The 25,179-nt window shown below is 40.1% G+C and overlaps 2 protein-coding genes across 3 annotated transcripts in view; one reads left to right on the forward strand and one right to left on the reverse strand.

Annotated features, from left to right (window-relative positions):
- The window catches only part of LOC105015125 (synaptic vesicle glycoprotein 2C), a 36,674-nt gene extending 24,015 nt beyond the window's left edge, over positions 1–12,659 (forward strand). For both annotated transcript variants that reach the window (XM_010878003.5, XM_020053111.3), the window contains exons 9-13: positions 2,223–2,387; positions 4,725–4,858; positions 7,523–7,726; positions 8,588–8,747; positions 10,249–12,659. In XM_010878003.5, coding sequence (XP_010876305.1) covers positions 2,223–2,387; positions 4,725–4,858; positions 7,523–7,726; positions 8,588–8,747; positions 10,249–10,432 — 847 coding nt within the window. In that variant the 3' untranslated portion in view covers positions 10,433–12,659. The remainder of the gene's footprint in view (positions 1–2,222; positions 2,388–4,724; positions 4,859–7,522; positions 7,727–8,587; positions 8,748–10,248) is intronic.
- Positions 12,660–15,547: 2,888 nt separating this feature from the next.
- Positions 15,548–19,128, reverse strand: LOC105015124 (proteinase-activated receptor 3). The gene is made up of 2 exons (XM_010878002.5): positions 18,916–19,128; positions 15,548–17,644 (listed from the first exon to the last, which is right to left on the reverse strand). The coding sequence occupies exons 1-2, from the start codon at positions 18,980–18,982 to the stop codon at positions 16,554–16,556; spliced, it is 1,158 nt and encodes a 385-aa protein (XP_010876304.1). The 5' UTR covers positions 18,983–19,128; the 3' UTR covers positions 15,548–16,553.
- Positions 19,129–25,179: the final 6,051 nt, after the last annotated feature.

The raw sequence follows: 25,179 nt of genomic DNA on the forward strand, positions 1-25,179 counted from the left end.
ATCAGATAGTCACACTATTTATTACAGATGTATGATCATCACTGCCATGCTAGTTACATATTTGTTGACATTCCCAGAAGTGTTTTGCCTATTATTTTCCAAAAATGTAGTAGCTTGAAGTAAAACAGTGCATTCTGGGAAGCTGGAGGCTTTGAAAATACCCAAGAGGGAGAATGTCATTCAGATGTGTGTCTTTGAGGGAGCCTATCTGTTCATGGTTGTTTGATCAGGATTGGTATGTTCCCAAGGGGTAAGAGACTCCTGTGGTATTTACCAATATTCATTGAAACACAAAATAGTTTTGCTTTAACAAATGCTGTCTACTCAATTAAATGTGCTCTTTAGCTAGTGCCTATAAACACACAGTGAACACATTTCACTGACACATTTTTTGCAGTTTTTATTCAGTGCATTTTTTGCCCAAAAACCTTTTCCAGCTTTACATTCCTATAGAATCTTCACTAATGTGTTATGTTCCTAAATATTGAAAGTATGGAAAAGGGCAAATTTCCGCATCTATGCAATGGCTTGTCTGAATATTGGAAAGGGCCCTCAGCGTATTCCTTGGAGTATGCTCTGTTTCAACATGTCTTAATAAGATTTCATATTGTTAAAATGCTGTCAGTTCCACTTTAAGATAGCAAGCTTGGACAGTTTTCTCATTACCTCATACATTTGATTAACAAAGGTATGATTTGTGTGATTTATTAATTTTTTCTATGAGAAAGGAGAGGAGATGAATGAGCTTAATGGAAGATAAGGATCATTAGGTGATGATATGATTAAAAATGTAACCATTACAATGAGTGCCATAAGATCTTTAGTGGAAATAAAGAGTCCAGACACCCGCTTTAACGACCCATCCCAGCACTCTGCACAGGGCAATGTCCCCTTCACTTCCCTGGGGCATTAAGGTTTTATTATTTAAACAGAGCAAGAAGTGTCCAAAATTGGCCCTCCAACAGCCCTTCCCATATCTTATCTCCTATCCAGGGACCAAACAGAACCGACTACTGTTGTGCTCAAATTGAGCATACCCTTGGAGAATTGATAATATATCTACCATTTATAAAGCAAAAATTTGTGAGCAGGTAAAACACGTCTTTTATTTCTTATGGGATCCACATTCAACTGTAGGTCATAACAGAATGGCACAATCATAAAACATAACATGCTGCATTCATCTTGCCATCAGTTTTCACAAGATTCCCCATGCCTTTAGCACTCACACAACTACAAAACATCAGTGAGCCACCACCATGCTTCACAGTGGGGATGGTATTCTGTTCACTATAGGCCTTGTTGACCGCTCTCCAAACATAGCGCTTATGGTTGTGACCATCGTCGTATTGTGCTCATTGAAACAGCCACACCTTCTTTCTCCTGAGGTTACCTGTGTGTTTTGTCTTTGTACCCCGAACAATTCTTCTGGCAGTTTTTCCTGAAATCTTTCTTGGTCTTGGGCTTGGTGTCAAGAGATCCCTGAATTTTCCACTTCTTAATAAGTGATTGAACAGTACTGACCGGCATTTACAAAGCTTTGGATATCTTTTTATATCCTTTTCCATCTTAATAAAGTTCCATTACAGTTTTATGCCGGTCTTTTGACAGTTTTTTTCTGCTCCCCATGGCTCAGTATCTAGCCTGCTCAGTGCATCCACGTGAGAGCTAACAAACTCATTGACTATTTCTACACAGATATACCTGTGTGTGTCACCTTGGGTGTCTGTAACAAGGCCAAACATTCAAGGGTATGTAAACTTTTGACCAGGGCCATTTGGGTGATTTCTGTTATCATTATGATTTCAAAAGGAGCCAAACAACTATGTGATAATAAATGGCTTCATATGATCGCTATCTTTAAATAAATAAAAAACAGTTTTTTTGTATGATCAGTCATATTTTCAAAATCAATGCCAATATTTCACAATTTCTGCCAGGGTATGCAAACTTATGAGAACAACTGTATGACTAACTTCAGAGGCAAGCCGGCAGTGGAATACATTATTTTCTTGGAACATCAATGCTATATCCCAATTAATTTCAGATATATTGAAAACAAAACCCTGAACACTGCTTTAATAAGATCCTCAGAATGCTACCTGTGTCCGTGAAACCATCATTATATTCTTATCTATAATCTGATTGTACAATACTGTTAAGAATGTAATTACTGCATGCTTTTGGTGCTGTCTATCAGTGATGTCATATCCTGTGTGTAGGTATTATGGCCTATCAGTGTGGTTCCCTGATGTGATCCACCACCTTCAGTCCGATGAGTACGCCTCCAGAGTGAAGATTCACAACGACGAACGTTTAGAAGACTTCACCTTTAATTTTACACTGGAGAACCAGATACACACCAACGGAGTGTTCATAAACGATAGGTACTGTGTAACAATATGCCACGTCACTGACGTTCACACACCATTTCATGTGATCTACGACATTACTGTTGAGGCGCCGTGGTGCGGAAATATCATCCTTTTGATCACAACAATCACGATAAATGTCCTGATGATGTGATAATTTTGCCTTAGCAAGATACATTATTCTAAATTGGTCCTATGTCGGTCCACGTAGGGGACAAGATTCTCCAGGGGTGGAATAGTAAAAAGGCATATCCAGTTTGGGGTAGTAGTGTGATCTATCATTCCTGTAAACAACACACCGTTTCCCCTAATGTTCTTCCAACACCTTTATCTACACCGCCGCCAGGAAATTAAAAACCTTATCTCTCTCCCTCCCCTTAGCTCGACCATTCCTTCTCTGTCTCTTTCTTCCTATCTTACATTCTCTCTTTTTCCATCCTTCTCCCTCCTCCTTCTGTTCCCTATTTCCTCAATAGCGAGGTTATGATTTCTGAGGCCAAAGAGAAGACGTGTGTGTATTTATACTTCTTCTCTCCAACTCTAACACACCACAACCAAACGCAGCACAACACAACACACCACAACACAACATGACATAACACAACCCAACACAACATGACACCACAAAACACCACAACATCACACCACAACACACCACAACACACCACAACACACAACAATATAACACGACACACCACAACACACCACAATATAACACGACACACCACAACACACCACAATACACCACAAAACACCACAATACACCACGATATAACATGACACAACACACCACAAGACCACATCACACCACAACACACCACAATACACCACAATACACCTTAACACACCACAATACACCACATCACAACACACCACAATACATCACAACATAACATGACATACCACAACACCACATCACACCACAACACACCACAACACATCACAACACACCACAATACACCACAATATAACATGACACAACACACCACAACACCTCATCACACCACAACACACCACAATACACCACAATACACCATAACACACCACAATATAACACGACACACCACAATACCACATCACACCACAACACACCACAAAACACCACAATACACCACAACATAACACGACATACCACAACACCACATCACACCACAACACACCACAACACACCACAACACACCACAATACACCATAACACACCACAACACACCACAACACACCACAATACACCATAACACACCACAACACACCACAATACACCACAATACACCAGAACACAACACAATACACCATAACACACCACAATACACCACAACACACCACAATACACCATAATATAACATGACACAACACACCACAACACCACATCACACCACAACACACCACAATACACCATAACACACCACAATATAACACGACACACCACAATACCACATCACACCACAACACACCACAAAACACCACAATACACCACAACATAACACGACATACCACAGCACCACATCACACCACAACACACCACAATACACCACATCACAACACACCACAACACACCACAATACACCATAACACACCACATCACACCAAAATACACCACAATACACCAGAACACAACACAATTTACCACAACAAACTACAACACACTGCACCACATCACATTGCACCAGAACACAACTCACCACAACACACCACAATACACCACAAAACATTACAATACACCACACCAAATCATATCACACTACAATGCAACACAACACAACACACCACAATACACCACAACACACCACAATACACCACAATACACCACAATACACCACAACATACCATAATACAACACACCATACAAAATTAAAACAATAGGTCACAGGTGACACAAGCTACTTTATGAAATACTTTATTAAACTTCTTCACGTTTATAGAACATTGTTGCATAGTTTTGTTCAATCAGCAGTCAGTTCTTATTCATGCATATTAAAGGCAACTCCTGAGTTGCTATTTGCAAGAATGGACCAAGTGAGAGACTGAAGAAGAGGGTGGCATAAGAGGGGTTTATGAGTAATGGTGTAGTAGCTCAAAGGAGTATACAAATATTCTTTAGATGAAATTTTGTGCCACAGTTATTGTTGTCAATCATGGCCTTTCCTTGACTGAGGCTGGGCAGTGGATCCAGCTCAGTGTCAGTGGATCAACTGTGTCATCAGTTATAACAGTATTCAGCAATGACACAATTCAATTCAAATGCTTACAGGCCCAAGGCACTAAATTCTGAGTGCAAAGTTAACTTATGCTATTGTTTTAAGAATAATTTTGCATATTATTTAAATATTGGCTTCTTTTCTTCTTGTTGTGTAGGTTCATCAGTATGAAGATGAAGTCTGTCACCTTCATAGACTCTACGTTTCAGAACTGCTACTTTGATGACGTGTCAACAGTGGGCTCCTTATTCAAGAACTGCACCTTTATAGAAGCCTTCTTTTATAACACAGGTTGACTCCCACCCCCTACCCCTACACACACACACACACACACACAAGCAGGCATACACAAACCCACACAAATGTGTACGCATGGGCACACACACACACACAAACACGCACACACACACAAACACGCACACACGCACACTCACATGATTATTTTTTATAATGTTACTCTTTCTAATCATTCTGAGCACATAGCAATGCTACCGATTAGGTGTTTGTCCCCCTGGCTAACCTCTCACAAAACCCCATTACCCATCAGACATAACTCTCTTTCTCTCTCTGCAGTCTTTCCTTTTTCCTCTCTTTCTCTCTCCCTATCTCTGTTCTCCCTCTCTCTGCTCTTTCTCTGTTATCTCTCTTGCGCCCTCTGTTCCATCCTCTCTCTTTCTCTGGTTATATCTCTCTCAGAAACCTTATTCCGTTTATTGTGCCAGTGACAGGGTGAAGAGTGGACTGAAGAGTTGAGTTAGAAAGTTATAGCTTTCCTTTACAACCAGTGAATTACATCTCTTCCCCTAAAGAGGTTGGCTCTTTGTTCCCTGTTCACTGTGCTTGACAAAGACACTGAGCCAGTTGTACGTCCATGATTACCCCCTACAATAGTTTTGCAGTGATTATCCCACAGGCAAATGCTCTTTCAGAAGCATTATGATCAATTGTATCTGGTAGAAGATCAGGGAATAAAACACAGTTCTCTTGAAGTAAATTCTCCTTTCCTATTTTTCTTGACATTACCCATACAAATGCCTACTGTTATATAATGTCAATTTACACTTTAGCATAGTTCATAGTAAACATATTAGAGTCTTTTTTTGTTTCCTTGCTGCTATTTACACAAGTATGTGGTAATATTTCACCACTCTTAGTACAAAAAACAATACATATCCTCAAAAAAACCAAACAACATTTAACATGACCTGAGTACAACAAACAAGTTGTTTCAGTGTGTCATCTGGAAAGACATGTTTGCCATTGAAATTATGACATTATGAAATACTGATATTATGCATCAATGATTAATAATAAGGATAAATCAGACTTGATTATGGGATATAAAATATGGAAATAGTTTTCAGTCAATTTTGATAGGTAGTGTACATTAAGAGTTTTGCTTAATGTGAAAATAAATGGCCTTGTTAGCACTACAAAAATACATTTTGAAACACATGTCATTGTTCTTTGTTACATTGTTCTTGGACTAACTTGGACTAACTTGGACTAAATCTGAATCTAAAAACATTGTTGCACGTGTTATGTCTTTGTCAGGGAAGGGTTGCATAAAGTATATTTTAAGAGGAGCTGACTAATGGTTGAACCAGACAATCCATGCAGGAAAGTCTCTCCAAGGGAGTTGCAAATGAGAGGGGAGTAGTTAATAAGGGGGACCGCTACCGTGGTGATTCAGCTGACTCATGGGAAATGGTTCCCCTCAGCATTTAGGAAACAGCAGAACATGAAAACATTCTGGGCGTGTCAGCTTGGTGGCAAATCTCACAGGAAATGTAGTCTCATTGCCTCGAGCTGCAACACTCCAGGATGCATACAGTACAGAGGAAGGGGGAAAGGCGGGGAAAAGAACAAAGACGCAGGGAGGGAGGGGCAGGTGGAGAGAGTGGGACTGCGAGGGAGAAGGGGGACGTATAGAGTGCAGATTGTTTGCTGCCTCTGCTCTTTCTTTGTGATTTTGTGATGTTGTGTAATAATAGCTTTTCCATCACAAGGAGCCCTTTACCCCAGCAAGACCTGGGGAGATTTTGCAGACAGACCATATTTTCAACCCCCTCATCAAGATAAGACTGAGACAACGATACAGGTTGATGCCCTGGTACCAATGGTGAACAACAGGGTGCTAACATCAGTTAACAATGAGCTACTACTGTAACCAAGCCACATGAAATTAGGCTGGTAGTTTCCTCCACAGGCAGTGTTAATTCATAAAGTTCCTGACAAAAAGCACAGAAAGGAACTCTTAAAATAGAACTCTTATTCTATGCCCTGTTTGTATCAGTAAGAGGTCAAAATAGAACTCTTATTCTACACTCTGGTTGTATCAGTAAGGAGTCAAAATAGAACTCTTATTCTATGCCCTGTTTGTATCAGTAAGAAGTCAAAATAGAACTCTTATTCTACACTCTGTTTGAATCAGTAAGGAGTCAAAATAAAACTCTTATTCCACACTCTGGTTGTATCAGTAAGGAGTCAAAATAAAACTCTTATTCTACACTCTGTTTGTATCAGTAAGAAGTCAAAATAGAACTCTTATTCTACACTCTGGTTGTATCAGTAAGGAGTCAAAATAAAACTCTTATTCCACACTCTGGTTGTATCAGTAAGAAGTCAAAATAAAACTCTTATTCCACACTCTGGTTGTATCAGTAAGGAGTCAAAATAAAACTCTTATTCCACACTCTGTTTGTATCAGTAAGAAGTCAAAATAGAACTCTTATTCTACACTCTGGTTGTATCAGTAAGGAGTCAAAATAAAACTCTTATTCCACACTCTGGTTGTATCAGTAAGAAGTCAAAATAAAACTCTTATTCCACACTCTGGTTGTATCAGTAAGGAGTCAAAATAAAACTCTTATTCCACACTCTGGTTGTATCAGTAAGGAGTCAAAATAAAACTCTTATTCCACACTCTGATTGAATCTTTGTCCTTCTGTCCAGATATTGATGACTCTAAGCTGGTGGGATCAAGGGTGATCAACAGTTCGTTCCACCACAACAAGACGGGCTGTCAGATGACCTTCGATGATGACTACAGTGCCTACTGGGTCTACTTCGTCAACTTCCTGGGAACACTCGCTGTGTTGCCCGGCAACATAGTCTCTGCCCTTCTGATGGACAAGATAGGGCGACTGAGCATGTTGGGTAAGAGGTCATTCTTTTGACGCATATACGTACACATTTTAGTGAAAAGTATTGTCTGAGAATTTCCTATGATCTGATGACAGTCTACAGAAGTCTGATGCGCCATTCATTATGTGAATTTCCTATGATCGGATGACAGTCTACAGAATTCTGATGCGCCATTCATTATGTGCAATCATGTGTCAAGGCTGTCTAATCATTTACTAATGCTGTTTAGTTCTAGAAAGGTCTTTTACTCACCCACGTAGAACATTTATTCTTTCATTTTCTTTCTAGCTCTACTCACTTTTGAGGATGCATTCTTAAGTAAATGGTATAATATTTTTCAATATCATATATCGTTTTTTCCTCCTATTCAATAAAACTGGAAGAATAGAGTACAGAATTACTGGAATGCATTTATGCATTTTACAAGATAACTGTAAAATAAATATGTACACATGTACCATAGAGACTGATGGGGTCCTCAGAGCGACATAAAGACACAAATTGAGTGCCTGCAGATTAAGTCTTAGATATAAGAGATTGCATTCCTTTGTGATCTAGAGAAAGTTATCTGTCTTCAATTCTACGAAAGCTATGAATCCACCTAGGAAGATCAGATCGCAGTGTTTGCCTAAGTCAAATTGATTCTTCGCACTGATATAATAAATTCATCTTAGCTACTCACAGAGAGTGTGAGGTGAAAAAGTGGCCCAAGCTGCTTTACATAGTATACAACAATTAATATTGTGCCATTCATATTGCGCTGTGTACGCAGACTTGTCAGTTGGAACCTGTCCAGAACCCCTACAAGGTCCAGAATCTAGGAGACATTTAATCAGTTATTTGTCATTTGCAATTGCCTATTTTCTCCTCCAGGGGGCTCAATGGTGCTGTCAGGAATCAGTTGCTTCTTTCTGTGGTTTGGGACCAGTGAATCTATGATGATCTTCATGCTGTGTCTGTATAACGGTCTGAGTATATCAGCCTGGAACTCCCTTGATGTTGTCACTGCTGAGCTCTACTCAACGGACAGGAGGTGGGGAGCACCCACACACACACAGGCACACACACACACACACACACACACACACAGGAAATCCCAAATCCCACTATATTTTAACCTCCATCACTGATGATGTTATTCTATGTGATAAAGATACATTGTAATATTTTATATTTTTATATTTCCTCTATTCTGTCATGGTGCCCCAAAAATAACTGTCTATAGGATAAGTGTGGTAGCTCAGCCTGTATCACATTCCATAGAAACTGTTGTCATTTTTCTACATATTGCCATTATTCAATTGTTGTCCAATCAGCTAATAATTTGGCAATTTTGTTCAATCATAAACTCCTTGTCTGGAATGCACAGTTTGGTAAAAACATAGGTTTTGTGTACTTTTACTGTGGAAAATGGCATGAAAAATTACATGTAGGATTAATCTAAAATATGAAGAATGCTGTGATCTCTATTTCTGATATATTACAGCTCAGCAGTAATGCTACTATTAATGAAATATCCATTAACTAAAATCAACATGACCATTCATCCTACCCAGACACAAGATCCATTAGTCCGTTAAGTGAATCAGACAGCTAAGACATTTAGATTTTGTATCAAGACAATATTAGGAGTGCACATTTGTTCTCATCCCTGTTGGAAAGGTTGCACCATTGAGGGGATGTTTGTACACAACATCCCTGTAGAAGATGATACATAATCCGTAAAATACAACAAAGCATAGTGGCGTTTTCAGCCTTTTATGGTGAATCAAATGCATCTGAACACACTAATTCAATTCAGCTTAGGGCTGTTATGATATAAGTTCATGATAGGTCCAGACATTTAGTTTAAGCAAATGCATAATTTGGTCATGAATAATCTATAGAAAAACCAATAGGAGTTTTTGGAAAAACGCAACGTCCTTTTAACCATGTGAATAGGCGAAAATGGCGCGTCTTTGCGAATCTCTCCTGGGGGTTGTAGTGGGGCTAACGAGTTGATTTGAGCGTGTATAGGTCCAGTCTCCTTGTTTAATCACATACATCGTTTGTCTATAGGTGACATGAATAAGGTATCGAAAAAACCGAGAGGAGTTTCTGAAAAAGTACAACTTCAGTTTCGCTTAGTGAATTATTGTATTATTAACATGATTTCAATATTTCATTTTTTGAATGTCACAGTTATCGTCAATACCAGTATATCGCGACACCCCTAATCCAGATAATGAAATGAGCTTTCATCACTTCAAGTTTTATCGCACCACTAGGGGGCGGCGGCCACCTTATGATTGGGTCTGGTTGGGAAATTGTCCCCACGGTGTCCCCAGTCAGAGATGTACATGTCCTAACACTATCCTGAATTGTGGGCCCATTAGAGCTTGGCTGACAGACACAGCATCCTCTTCTGGCCTTCAGCACAGTTCTCCCTCTACATCCCACTACACGCTCAGACACACACACGTACGTACACTTTCTGGCTCACTCTTCCTCCTTGCCCCTCCTCTCTCCTCCCCCACTCTCTTTGTGTCCTCCAGATGTACAGGTTTCGGGTTCTGCAATGCCTTGTGTAAACTGGCAGCGGTGTTAGGGAACTTGATCTTCGGCTCCCTGGTTGGCATCACCAAGGCCATCCCCATCCTGCTGGCATCGGCCGTCCTGGTGGGAGGAGGCCTAGTGGGGCTGAGGCTGCCCGACACACGTGGCAATGTTCTGATGTAGAACTACACTACCCAGCAGGCTTCCCTCCATTATCATTACAGGCTTTAGTTTTACACGCTGCTATAAAGATAAACGACAGAGCTGCTATTCAGCGTCATGCTTGGCCAGTTAGTTAAGCTGATATGAGCTGTAATTGTTTTAAGACAGTGTTACGAAGGCCTTATGACTGCGTGTTCTTGTAAAGTGTTCGAGAAATACCACAAGTTGCCCTTCACAGTGCCACATGGGAGATGTGTGTAAAAGGATTCATTTATTTATATTTATTTATTTGTTTGTGGGTTGCACCCCTGTTCAAACTGCAAGAATAACATGGCCATAATATTGTATAAATAGTAATAAGTAGCTATTATTAGTGTGTTCAAAGTCATGGCAAATTCAGCAGCTATATTTAAATTTTTGAGATTGTGTGTGTGTGTTGGTGTATGTCTCTGAGGGTGTATGCGTGTATGTGTTTGTTTCCAACCTAGAACTGCTTATTCATTCTTAGGTATTTGTTGTTGAATATTCATGATTTTTGTTTGGAGAATTGATTTAACAGTAAGCTTACGCAGAAAGAAAGATGGCTTTAATTTTATGAGATATTAAAAAAGCCCTTCTAAAGCTAGCCTGAGTTAAATCAAAGCTACCTATTGCTGCTATCATCAGTTTTGCCTGGTTGTTGTAGTTACTATTTTACAGAATTTAGTGTTCGGGGGAAGAATTCCCTAAATAACACTGACCGGGATGTAGTGGAAAACATTTACAGACGGCTAAATGTTGAACATAGTTTCAGATGATTGGCATTGACAGTGGAGAAACGTCAACTGTAATGCGAGCCATGCTAATCTGGTGTCCTAGCGATGTTTCTGCATTACCAGGTATGAAGGTTTTGTGTGAATGTGTGTGGGAATTTTGTGTATGTGAATGATAAGGTGTATGCGTGTGTGTATATTGTGTTATATTGTACAAAGTTTTTAATTTGGGTTGACCTTGGGGTTATTGAGTTGATTAGACTCACTGATGTGTCTGATTGGTGTTGATGACTTTGTCAGCTCATTCAGCTGCATCATTTGCAGCTATACATACTTTCTCATGTCACTTTTTAAACTAGAAAATGTTGCATGTGTGTAACTAAAGTCTTTCCGTTTTGTGTCCTGTTTTTGTCTCTGCTCACAGGGAGGTAGTGGTTAATTTAAAAGTGGCTAAATGCCGAATGCCAGACAAGATGACCGAAATCAATGCTTTAGTAATTTGAACAGGAAAGCTAACAATGCTAACTTACTGTAATTACAAAGGTCTGTGAACAACATGTGTTACTTAAAGGCCCAATGCAATCACAATGAAATCTTTACTGTGTTTTTATCTCATTGTACAAGGGGTGCTGAAAACAACACTATATGATTGTGAAATGAGTTTTAGTCAGTGTTATTTTCTGATTGTTACTGATTTGAAAATAAAATGACCTATTCCTTCTTACGAGACCTTCTAAGCAGCAGGTTTTGTATTGATGGTGTTGTGGCCTGGTCACCAGGGGTCAAATATGTTAATATACCAATAACAAAGAGAGCCTTGATTGTTAGCTAGAACTGATATTCCTGTAAAATCACTGCATTGAGCCTTTAATAAACCAGTGGCGTTATCTGTGTTTAGGTGTGTTTATACTCCACTACATCCCAACATACTCTTCTTCTAGGGGGGAGCAGCCAGGTTAATTTGGGTCAAAGGTGAATGTATGAGTCAGCTGAGCTCCTTAGGGTCAGGTTGTTTTGTGAACTGGTGTCTGTCAGTTCTGGATCATTGTGACAGAGCATGCCACTGGAGAGATGTACATAGTAGAGAACTACAGGTTCCTCTACAATACAACGTTTTTTATCTTGTCACCTCTCTCTTACTGATCAATCAATAAGTCACATCTGTGTGTAACATATGGGGAAAAGAACAGACACAAAATCACAATTCAAAGTATCCTGGTATAGACTGAAAAAATGTGACATTGACTGACCAGAGAGAGACCATCCTCTGATGAGAAAGTTGAAAAGCTTTAGTGCTGTAGTAGTTAGGACACCCAACGGCCCTGTTTGGAACAGCCCTGCTATAATGTATGTGGAGGTGTATGTTAAACCTGTTATCGAGTACCTGTCCTTGATCTGATTTAATTTGGCAGAAGGGTAACAGGTACAGTGTAAAGTATGTAGAGGTAGGCTCCTCTGGTATCTGCGCGTATTCAATAAAGATGTCCATTCTTGAACAATCATTGTGCTTTCATTACTCACTCTACATTGGTGTAATTTATCAAGATGGACACAAGATGGTGGTGTTCATTCGCACCTGTCAAATGTTCTCAGACTTCCACAACTGTACATTGTGTTTTCCTTCCAGACGGATACCCACGTCATTGTAACCTTGAGGCTGTCATTTGCCATATGTCCAGAAGATGGCAGTGTTTACTACCTGTTGATCGCAAACTAGTTAAAGTAACACGGAGGTATAAATACTTTGTGGATATGATTTAAGTTAATGCGTTAAGTTTAGCAATTCTCTGTAAATTGAAGTAGATGTTAATCCTCCAATAAAATTAAGAAGATACATTAAATTGATGAGAGAGTGAGAGACAGAGAGAGTGAGCGAGACACTTTGTATTTATCATGATTAGTTTCTCTCATCTGGGACCAAGGCATATCAGCACCATCAATTGAAACTGAAAGTAAAACCTTTGTGGTGTCATGATGATATGCAGTAGATAGTAAAAAGCAGTCTGATGATTTCCCAACCTCCAGCTGCTATCAAGATGTAGAAGAATGATGATGTCCCTTGCTCACTTGATGATTAGAAAATGTTCTATTTTTGACTTTGCATTCTTTTCTACTAAATTTCAGCTCTAAAAGACATTGGTCTAAAAGACATTAATGTTTTATATTAATGGTGGAAAGACCAATTATTAGAAAATACATAATACAATAACTGCTCAAGCCATTTAAACTGAAATTCAAACCTTTCTATAACCCTGATCCATTTTGGGGGCAGTTACTCAAGCACTCTAATTTCTTTTGACTAATTAGATAAGTTCTGAAAAACTATATATATATATATATATATATATATATATATATATATATATGTCATTTCACACCGATTTTCAGAACTCATCTAATTGGTCAAAAGAAATATAAATAGACAAATAAAATATATACATACACACACACCGATCAGCCATAACATTATGAACACCTGCCAAATATTGGGTGGGTCCCCCTTTTGCCACCAAAACAACCCTGACCTGTCGAGGCATGGACTCCATTAGACCAAGGTGTTACGCTGCTATATTATTGTGCTGGGGGACATGAGGGATGTACTACTAACTTTTCTCCGTTACCTCCAATTTTAAATTTTAGAAGGAGATGAGGTCCTGGTCCACACCGGCGGATTACCTGGTTTGGGGGGACCGTTGCTGTTCCTGTCCTTGTCCACCTGGTCATACTTCTGACCTAGTCTAAAATCGAATATACTCTGGATTTAGCCAAGAGAAATTTATTTATTATTCCAATTGGACTCTTAATATCTCACCCGGCACAGCCAGAAGAGGACTGGTCACCCCTCTGAGCCTGGGTCCTCTCTAGGTTTCTTCCTAAAATTCGACCTTCTTAGGGAGTTTTTCCTAGCCACTGAAATTCAACACTGCTGTTGTTTGCTCCTTGGGGTTTAAGGCCGGGTGTCTCTGTAAAGCACTTTGTGACAACTGCTGTTGTAAAAAGCGCTTTATAAATAAATTTTGATTGATTGATTGACCTCTGAAGGTGTGCTGTGGTATCTGGCCCCAAGACGTTAGCAGCAGATCCTTTCAAGTCCTGTAAGTGGTGGTGGATCCTCCATGGATTGGACCTGTTTGTCCAACACATCCCAGAGATGCTTGATTGGACTGAGATCTGGGGAATTTGGAGGCCAAGTCCACACCTTGAACTTGTTGTGTTCCTCAAATCATTCCTGAACCATTTTTGCTTTGTGACAGGGCACATTATCCTGCTGAAAGAGGCCAATGACATCAGGGAATATCGTTGCCATGAAAGGGTGCACATGGTCGGCAACAATGCTCAGGTAGATGGTACGTGTCAAAGTAACATCCACATGAATGGCAGGACCCAAGGTTTCCCAGCAGAACATTGCCCAAAGCATCACACTGCCTCCGCTGGCTTGCCTCGTCCCACAGTGCTTCCTGGTGCCATGTGTACTCCAGGTAAGTAACACACATGCACCCGGCCATCCACATGATCAGTTCTGATGCTCACGTGCACATTGTAGGCTCTTTCGGCAGTGGACAAGGGTCAGCATGGGCACCCTGGCTGGTCTGCGGTTACGAAGCATCATACACAACAATCTGCAATGCACTCTGTGTTCTGACACCTTTCTACCAGTACCAGCATTAACTTTCTCAGCAATTTGAGCTACAGTAGCTCATCTGTTGGATTGGACCACATGGGCCAGCCTTCAATCCCCATGTGTATCAATGAGCCTTGGCTGCCCAAGACCCTGTCGCCAGTTCACTTTTCCTTCCTTGGACCACTTTTGATAGGTACTGACCCCTGCAGACCGGGAACACCCCACAAGGGCTGTAGTTTTGGAGATGCTCTGACCCCAGTCATTTAACCACCACAATTTGTCCCTTGTCTAAGTTGCTCAGATCCTTATGCTTGCCTATTTTCCAGCTTCTAACACATTATCTTTGAGGACAGATTGTTCATCTGCTGCCTAATATATCCCACCCACTGACAGGTGCCATGATAACGAGATCATCAGTGTTATTCAATACACGTAAGTGGTCATATTGTTATGGCTGATCGATATATATAAAATATAGAAATGAAAATTGGGTTGCCTGTCGAAACAGCATGATATTCGGAGGTTGCCTTACTTGGTAGCTACAGAATTTGTCAGCTACAGGATTTTTCAGGGTACATACATTTGAGCTCAGAAGTTTGCATTCCCTTGGAGAATTGATAATATTTGTACAATTTGTAAAAAAAACATGAGTGAGCAGACAAAACACATGTCTTTTATTTTTTATGGGATTCACATTAAACAGAATGGCACATTCATAAAACATAACAAGGCAACAAAGAAAAATATTAACTGACCGCTGTTCAAAAGTCTGCATACAGTTCTTAATACTGTGTAATGCCCCCTTTAGCATCAATGACAGTGTGCAGTCTTTTGTAACAGTTGTGCATATTTTAATATTGGGGGGGATGTGTCCCTTGATCTGTACAAGCACTTTGTGTAAATGTAAATGATCATAGCTGGCAAACGTTTGTAGACACCTAATGTAGGAATCTGATAGTTAACATCAATAGAGCTAACTGGTTAGCCTAGCTGTATTTGTCTAACAATTATTACACACAGGACAACAACTTGTGACAAGTTCATTATTAAACATGACTAGGTACTTCATCCACTGACCACCTAGCTATCAGAAACAAGGTTAGTTGCTGTTGTGTCATGATTGCAGTGAAACAAATGCAAGTAACTCACCAAAAGATGCTGTAACAAACATTTCTCAAAAAACGAAATAGAATGTATTAAAACTTGATAATTGATTTAATTGCTCCAGACACCCCAAAAATCCTCTGTCCTCTGTAGCGCTCCTGCTATCTTAAGCTTCCGTTTTGCAATGTCATCTCTGCAACAGTTCAAAAGTACTGAAAAATTGTGCTGTAATTGGATTTGATGTGCCAATTCCTATCAATATCCAGTGTCCGATTGTACAGCCCCAGAGTGAGGATTTTTTCTAACATGGTCCTCAAGAAGTTTATTGGATACAAATGTCCTGTTCATTAGGATCCCCTTTGGATTCTGCAAATGAGCACACTGCCTATAAGTATATATTCAGTAACAATTTGCCATAAACGTAATCTGTGGAGTTCCTGGTATAGAGACCTTGGTTTAACAATACATATAGACCTGGTAGTTATTTTCCACGCTCCAAAGTAGTACCTTAACATCATGCTGTAAATGATGCTAAACTAAGTTATTTGTAAAATTCTATTTATAATTAAAATGTGTGTCATTAATGAAAATGGATGAGTCACCACTGCATTATGAGATGATCAGGATCTTTAAGTTTACAGACTAACGTTTGGATTATGCACATTCAGGTGGAGATGCTTGCTGACTTTCCCTTGAATGTCAGTAAGTAACATTTGGATTCAGCTGCCTTGGACATGAGGACGAAGAGGAATGGATCCAAGCAGGCGTGCAGACAGCACAGACACACTGCCAAATTGAAGTAGCCGTAGAAGTTCTCCTCTCCACCAGCCAACAAACGCACATAGTGAAGGAAGTGGAGAGTCCCAGCAGGTCCAAAACACACCACGAAGATCACAAACACCAGTGAGCTAGCTTTGATGTACAGCGCCCAGTCCTGGTGCGAGTGGTTGAGTTGTCGTATGATCCGGACATAGCACACAGCAGTGACCACCAGGGGAACAAGTAAACCTACGAAGGTCAGGACTAGCTTGTAGTAGAGCAAACCGGCATGGGAGCTGTTGTCCAGTGGGAGAACATCATGGCAGGTGGTGAGGCCTAGCTGGGGGATGTGGTAGCTCTGCCAGACCAGGAGCTCAGGTACAACGGCTGCCCCAAACACCCCCCACACAGCCAGGCTGGCCCAGGCAGTGCATGCCCTCTTTGGATGGCTCTTGTAAAAGAATGGATGCACCACGGCCAGGTAGCGCTTGACGCTAACGCACGCTAGCGTGTGGGCTGAACAGTAGAGGTTGCCATAAAAACAGGCTGTTACGATGCGGCAGGCAGTTTCGCCAAACACCCAGTTGTTGCCACGGAGATGGTAATGGGCCTTGAAAATGAGGGAGAAGAGAAGAAATAGGTCAGAGACCGCCAGGCTACAGTAGAGGATGGCCGAAGACACTGTCCTGACTTTAGCAGCCACGGTGGACAAAATGGCAGCATTGGCCGGGATCCCCAGCGCAACAGTCAGCATATAAAAGCTGGGGATGACCCACGTGCTTAGGGGTCCAGCAAGGTACGCTGCTGTGTTGTTGCTTAACAACCGCAGTGCTGGAGGGGTATAAGCAGATGGGTTGACAAGGGGAGAAGAATGGGAGGCTTCTTGTTGTCTGGCATTAGGGTGAGAGATGGTCTCTAACTGGACCGTCTGTCCTTTAAATGTTCTGGGAATTGCCACAGCAGTGTTGTTCCTTTTGGATGTCCTGGCCCAATTCCCTGGAGAAAAGACATACAGGGGGCAGAGTTTAGGGTTTACTACAATACAAAGCATTGTATTTGGCTAAACAACACTTCTAGAGTTGTTCTTAAAGGAATTTGAGTAGAAAAAGCGCTGAATGTTGTTGTAAAAATGTCGAGAGGTATGTCTGATATACGAAATATGCTGTGCTAGTCGTTTAGGCTGTGGTTATGGTCCTTTTTGGTCCCCATTACTGTTTAGTAATATGTTCAGGTATAGGAAAAAAGACAAGGCAAAGCTGCAACTGACTCAAAACAATCTATGCCTTGTCTTGAACTGTACATAACCAACATTAACACCACATACAGCAGAACTTCATTGTTGAGGGTTGAGGGGAGATTGATTACACTTCTAGACCTGTCTCTAATCCCCCGTCTTTAAACCAACATACATACCCTATCTTAACTGTGCCCAAACCAAAAGTTTATCTTAAAAAAAAAACATTCCAAATGCAGACACGCCACCTCCTGAAACTGTTACGTAACAGTACTCTAAGAATATGAACATTCAGTATGAATACTGTGTATATTGTTGTTTCTTTTTGTTTTGTGATTACTCTTTTTTATTTCAGATTTCTTAAAAACATGTATTTTTAATTTAATATTAATGGTATGTCTTGCTTGTAACTGTTCTGTAGTCTGTGTGTTAGGTTGTTGTTAGGACTTTTGTAGCTTCCGCAATATCTAATGGTTATCCTAATGAATAATACAATAATAATTGACCATGGACCTAGAGTGAATGCTCTTTAAACCCTTTTTTATTTGTTCCTGTTTTTAAGAGAGATAATAGGAGAGGTAAAGATGTGCAATTAATTAGGTCTATACATAGCATAGTAAAAGGATTGGATCCTGTTTCACCCACCCTAATATAAAGCACATACCATTAATAAATCTAATGTTGGAATGATCTTTGAATGAGAAACAATTTCATTTCACCAACTCATTTCTATGATTATGAGTAGAGCTGCTGATAAAGAAAGCACTCAGGTGTAGATAAAGGTGTGGTTAGGAAAGTAACATGCAACTGTGACTAAGTTAGCCGAGCCTTTTATCCATAAATGATCTACCGTGATTCACATACCTACGTGGTAAAGTGAAAATATCTTCTTATGGAAATAAAAAACGGTTTCCAAAATATGTCCAAACATGCACAGCCTACTAAACTAAACGATTACATTATATTTTCAGTTTACACATCTTTTGAGAATTATTCATTATTGATGCAATAAATAATAATGAGTTGTATTTACCTTTTGATGGAAATGTCACATCCAGCAAAAGAAGAGAAAGCAGTAAAAATAACAGAGGTTTCCCCATTGTCACATCATTTAAATAGTCCCATTACAAAAGAACCTCAAACTATTGACAATACAGGCAAATCTTCCTTGATATACACAAGTCACATCTCTGTCAAGAAGTGTGCCTAATCATCTCTCAAGTGTTGCTCACTTAGTTAAACCAGGAAGGCAGAGTAATAGGTTGCAGAAAACATTTGGCAGCATTATGTAATGTGTTTTATGTAATCAAACCTTCAAAATAAAAGGACTATTTGAAGACATTGAATGCTGCAGTTGAATGCTTTAATAACATACTCTATTCCCAAAGCTTTGTAGGGTACTGTTAATTTGAAGGAATATTCTCAAATTTATCCTGTCAGCATAATGTTGTGCTGCTGGAGGAACAAGTGTGTGTATCAACATTCACAAGCAAACAAGTCCCACCCACCATATGATGAAAACCATAATCTTCTGTAACTACTCAACAATTTTTTTTAAAAGGACTCCTGGTTAGCCAGGATTAATTATAATTTTTATTTTGTATTAATATTACTACAATTATTTTAAAACATGGTAATAATTATTATTAGTAGTAAAAGTTGTAGTAACATTACAATTCATATTACATAGCCTACTAAAATATGGCATGAGTGCTATAAGACTACATAGAAAGGAAGTAAATTGGTTGCAAAACAGCTCACTCTCCCTAGGTCCCTCAAGTTAAATTAAGTAATGTGGATGGCATTACTCGTGAGAAGGGTTGCCTAGAGTGAAAAAGGATGTGAACCCCTGCAGGACTGCGGAACGAGGAAGGAAATAGCTGTCTGAAACTGATTAGCAAGTCAGGGCTAGAAATTACTTTTTTTAGTCTTCTCTATCATGGCTCATACGAAACGAGAAAATGAGATGACTCAATTCGTGTTTTATGAATAGGATGACAGCTGACCAACAGATCCATCATCACACTGACAGCAGGTCAACAGATGAATCAACATGCTGCACATCTAAATTAAAACCATTGTCTATCTACCTATGCCTTGAGAAGCGGAAGACGACTGTAGATGCAATGTCTGATGAACCCAAGCCTTTGGTTCTTTCATGTAGATCGCAGACATTTTCAAGAAATCCCCCTGTTGTCGTTGGATGTGAAAAAACAAACCACCACCGCCGATGAATCATACTTCCACTGGTTGAACAAACAAAGCAACAAATATATGTCACAAACATTTTCTCTTCCCAATCTGCAGATATATAGCTATAATTCATAGTACTGCACTTAAGTCTTTGCAGATTAAGTGTTTATTAGCATCAGTGAAGTATGTTGCTGTATGTTTCTGCCAAATGCTTACACTCTGAAAGTGAATGCTTAGACAAAAGCATCAAAACATTAATTTTCATAACCATGCCTTGAACAAAGGCACCAAAAGGACAAACACATGTTCTGCTTTGTACTTGATTTGCGTTCCATTTTGTGAGAACTTTGCAAACATGAAGGCAGTGAGGGGAAGAGAGAGAGAGAGGAGGAGGCCAAGAACAAAGAAGGGGACCAGGCAATAGACGGAAACATATTTACCATGACATTAGGGCCACTTTGGTGAACCTCCTGCTTCTTCTGCAAGCAATGGAAAAGGCAACACGAGGTGATATTTTCCCCTGTTGCCTAGACAGGGATGACATTGTCCCCGTTGCCTAGACAGGGATGACATTGTCCCCGTTGCCTAGACAGGGATGACATTGTCCCCGTTGCCTAGACAGGGATGACATTTTCCCCGTTGCCTAGACAGGGATGACATTGTCCCCGTTGCCTAGACAGGGATGACATTGTCCCCGTTGCCTAGACAGGGATGACATTGTCCCCGTTGCCTAGACAGGGATGACATTGTCCCCGTTGCCTAGACAGGGATGACATTGTCCCCGTTGCCTAGACAGGGATGACATTTTCCCCTGTTGCCTAGACAGGGATGACATTTTCCCCTGTTGCCTAGACAGGGATGACATTGTCCCCGTTGCCTAGACAGGGATGACATTGTCCCCGTTGCCTAGACAGGGATGACATTTTCCCCGTTGCCTAGACAGGGATGACATTGTCCCCGTTGCCTAGACAGGGATGACATTGTCCCCGTTGCCTAGACAGGGATGACATTGTCCCCGTTGCCTAGACAGGGATGACATTGATTGTGATGTGAATGAAGTGGCCAGACCCTAACAGAAGGCAGGATGCTTGAACCATCATCCCCTTCCCTTACTATCCCTTACAATCCTATATAACAACAATACTTACAATACTATGTAACAACTTAATAGTTGTTTGACTCCTTTTTAATTGATAATGATAACAGAATTCACCCAAATGGCCCAGAAAGTTTACATACCCTTGAATGGTTGGCTTTCCTACAGACACACAAGGTGATACACACAGGTGAAAATGGCAATTAAAGTTTAATTTCCCACACATGTGGCTTTTTAAATTGCAATTAGTGTCTGTTTATACTGTAAATAGTCAATACATTTGTTAGCGCTCACGTGGATGCACTGAGCAGGCTAGATACTGAGCCATGGGGAGCAGAAAAGAACTGTCAAAAGACCTGCCTAACAAGGTAATGGAAAATCCAAAGCCTTGCAAATGCCAGTCAGTACTGTTCAATCACTTATTAAGAAGTTGAAAATTCTGGGATCTCTTGATACCAAGCCAAGGTCAGGTAGAACAAGAAAGATTTCAGCCAAAACTGCCAGAAGAATTGTTTAGGATACAAAGAAAAACCCACAGGTAATCTCAGAAGAAATATAGGCTGCTCTGGAATCTGGTGGTGTGGTTGTTTCAAGGAGCACAATACGATGATACTTGAACAAAAATGAGCTGCATGGTCGAGTTGCCAGAAAGAAGCCTTCACTGTGCCGATGCCACAAAAAAGCCCAGTTACTATATGCCTGACAACACCTTGACACGCCTCACAGCTTCTGGCACATTGTAATTTAGAGTGACAAGAACAAAATAGAGCTTTATTGTCACAACCATAAGCGCTATGTTTGGAGAGTGGTCAACAAGGCCTATAGCCATGTTTTGTTTTATGATTGTGCCATTCTGTTGAATGTGTATGTCTACAGTTGAATGTGTATCCCATAAGAAATAAAAAACGTTTTCATTCTGCAACATTTGTGTAAGGAACCACAAACTGCAAGCCCCAGCAGCTGTGACCACGTCTTTGATGGGATGCTGAAATGCTACGGAGCTTAATCTCAACATATCTCACCGCAGAACCACAGACTTTGGGCCCTACCACTGAGAGCTTGGGCCCTACCACAGAGAAATGGGCCCTACCATTGAGAGCTGACTAAGGCAGGCCACAGAGGAGCAGCCGGGTCGCATCTGTGCTGTGCAGTCATTTACACCGCGCTGTGTGACTCATCTAGAGACACATCTTAAATAAACATGTAAGAGCACGCCCACTGTGCAGTTACTTCCAGTCATACAGACAGACTCATTATATCCATTTACATGGAAGGCTCGTTATGTTGGCTGAGGTTTGCTGGTGACGTCATGGAGAGTAAAAAGAACACTCTGTTCCAGCGGAAATGCTCACATAGTAAACACAGCTGTATCAGAGTGTAATGTATTGCATTGCATAAACAACCACGGTGACCCGTGGATAAAGCAACCCATGGGCTTATTAAATCAACAAGGTGGCAACATTTTTGTTTTGGGTTATTGACAACAAGACAGGGAGATTCAGCTATTATAAACTGCCCATATAAATGCAAAAATACAAACATCTCTCATACCAAAAATAGTTCAAGCTTAAAGATATATATTCCAGGATATTTGGTAATTAGCTTTAAAAGTGGCGCTGTCGAGCTAAAGCAGGAGAATGGTGCACATCTTATGGTATGTGATGGTATGTGATGTGCTTCACGTAATCAAAACCACTCACTTTCAAAATCAGAATTTGGACTTTGAAAAACCATTCTCCTCCCTAGGCAGGCATTCCCAGGAGTTCATGAAAGCCTGAAATTTAATTAAAATATATTATTGCTGTGCATTTTTGTGAAAACATTCATTAGGATTGAAATGAAATTACATTCAATTAATTAGAAATAAAATGTAGTTTTCCTTCTTTCAGTTGCCTCTGTCCCCATGTCCCACCCTTGATTTAAAAACAACTTATTTTCATATTGTTGTTTAGTATTTATCAGATTTTTAGGATTTATCTGAGGAATTCAGCTCATCAATAAAGGAGTTGTCACCAGCTTGAACCTGGCACAGTTATGTGGATAATATAAATGTTATCAACATCTAAACTCTCATGTCCCAAAGGAGCTACTTATGTGCTCGCAGAAAGCATCTCAGGAGGGAGGCCAAAATAACCTACAATGTAGAAGAAAAAAGGGATTGTCCTTTTGCTTTTAATTTAACCATCCCCTCCTCCTCCCATCCTTCTCATGTTGTAAAAAAAAATGCACTGAGAAGCCCTTCTGTGTCTGTTCCTCTGTCTCCCCCATTATAATAGTTATAATTCATAAATGAGCTTCAGTTCAATTCATGTCATATACATTGCATATACAATCATTAACTGTAAGCAAATGAAGGCACACAGATGTTAGACCAGTCGTCTGTTTGGCTGATACCAATCCATTCTTCCCTTCCAACCACGGTTTAATAGCATGGTTGTAAAACTAAGACTAAAACTACACCTTAAAAATATTTCATTAAATAAATAAATTAGAACATTTGTTCGATCAATGAAAAGTTTTTGAATTCTTTTCAGTTCTAGTCTATTATTATTTAAGTCACATTTAAAATAGGGGGATTCTCAGCCTGTACTATAAGTGCTGTAAGGTCTTGGTGGTGCCAGTAGATGGTAATGTTTCATACAGGGCTAATTAAGTACATTGATTTAGTATTTCTGAACAAAAACTAAAACAAGCAAAACGGAAACATTATTTCATAAAAATAAAATGGAAATATATGACAAAATTGAAACTAACTATAACTACTCTGAATTTGATTATCAATGTGAAAATTAAAAGTTGTGTCAGCAAAACCTATAAATTGGCTAACCCCATATGTGTGTGGGGAATTTTAGCAATATTTTAAGTTTTCTAACATTTCCCCCATAGATGGCTCATTGGCTCACTACACTTACACAATGTTGTGTTTTCACTGTGACAGAACCATATTTTTTTTTTTACATAGATAAACCTTGTTTCACTTGTGCTAGCTTGCCACTGCTCTCCCTGAGTGAGTTGCGTGCACAGAGACATTCCAACAATTACTAGCGATTTATGAACACATTTCTTTGATAATTTCCGTTTTACCTATTTAAGCCAGGCCGGGAAAGAAGAGAATAGTGAGCACATGCATTTTGAATCAGTTACTCAGGACTGAGTCACCTTCATAGATTGTATTGGATCTTTATATTAGAGAAAGGAACCTTGAGTGGATACAAAGGGATTAGATGCCAACTGTTGTCTGTGAAAGTGGACCAGGCTTGGCCACCTGGAGCCACTGTGAGCATTCAGGACAGCCCAGTGGGTTAAGAACGCCCAGATCCTAACTCATGGTGTTTGGAGCTAATTCAATGAAGACAATGTATATTACACCAGGAATTTCTTATGACTTTCTTATTTTGTAAAGAAGGTCAATTAGTGCTGCACACGGCTGCTAGAATACTAACTAGAACAAAAACATTTGAACACATTACTCCTGTCCTTACACTGTCTGCCTGTTAGGGTTAGGGCTGATTTTAAGGTTTTACGGTTAACCTATAAATCAATACATGGACTTGCTCCTACTTACCTTGCTGAAATGATCCAGCCATACATACCTACACGGAACCTACAATAGCAAAATGCAGGCCTTTTAATTGTACCTAGAATTTCTAAACAAACAGCCAGAAGCAGGGCCTTTTCTCATAGAGCTCCACTACTGTGGAATGATCTGCCAATTAAGGTTAGAAATGCAAACTCAGGGCAAACTTTCAAGTGTCTACTAAAAACTCTTCTCTACAGCACGGTTTATAATTAGGTGTAGCCTGGCCCGGGGGCGTGAAGGTGACCAGTAGGCTTGATTTATCCACCCTTGCTCTCGTCGCCACTGGAATGCCCTCCCTCCAATGCCTTTCAGGGGAAGAGTCACTGGCTTGTTGTTGTCTTTCTGTTGCACACTTGTGCAATTGGGCTGTACTCTGCTGGCAATACTCGGCCCTCATTCAGGGTGGTTACGGTTGGTGGGTGTCCCTT

Source organism: Esox lucius, chromosome 14 (assembly GCF_011004845.1).
Source record: "Esox lucius isolate fEsoLuc1 chromosome 14, fEsoLuc1.pri, whole genome shotgun sequence".
Classification (NCBI taxonomy): domain Eukaryota; kingdom Metazoa; phylum Chordata; class Actinopteri; order Esociformes; family Esocidae; genus Esox; species Esox lucius.

Bases quoted from the DNA above. Each gene is read 5' to 3' on its own strand.
- LOC105015124 (XM_010878002.5), bottom strand. From the start codon at position 18,982: ATGGGGAAACCTCTGTTATTTTTACTGCTTTCTCTTCTTTTGCTGGAT. The intron at 17,645-18,915 runs GTAAATACAACT...TCTTTTCTCCAG, and splicing joins TGTGACATTTCCATCAAAAG to GGAATTGGGCCAGGACATCC.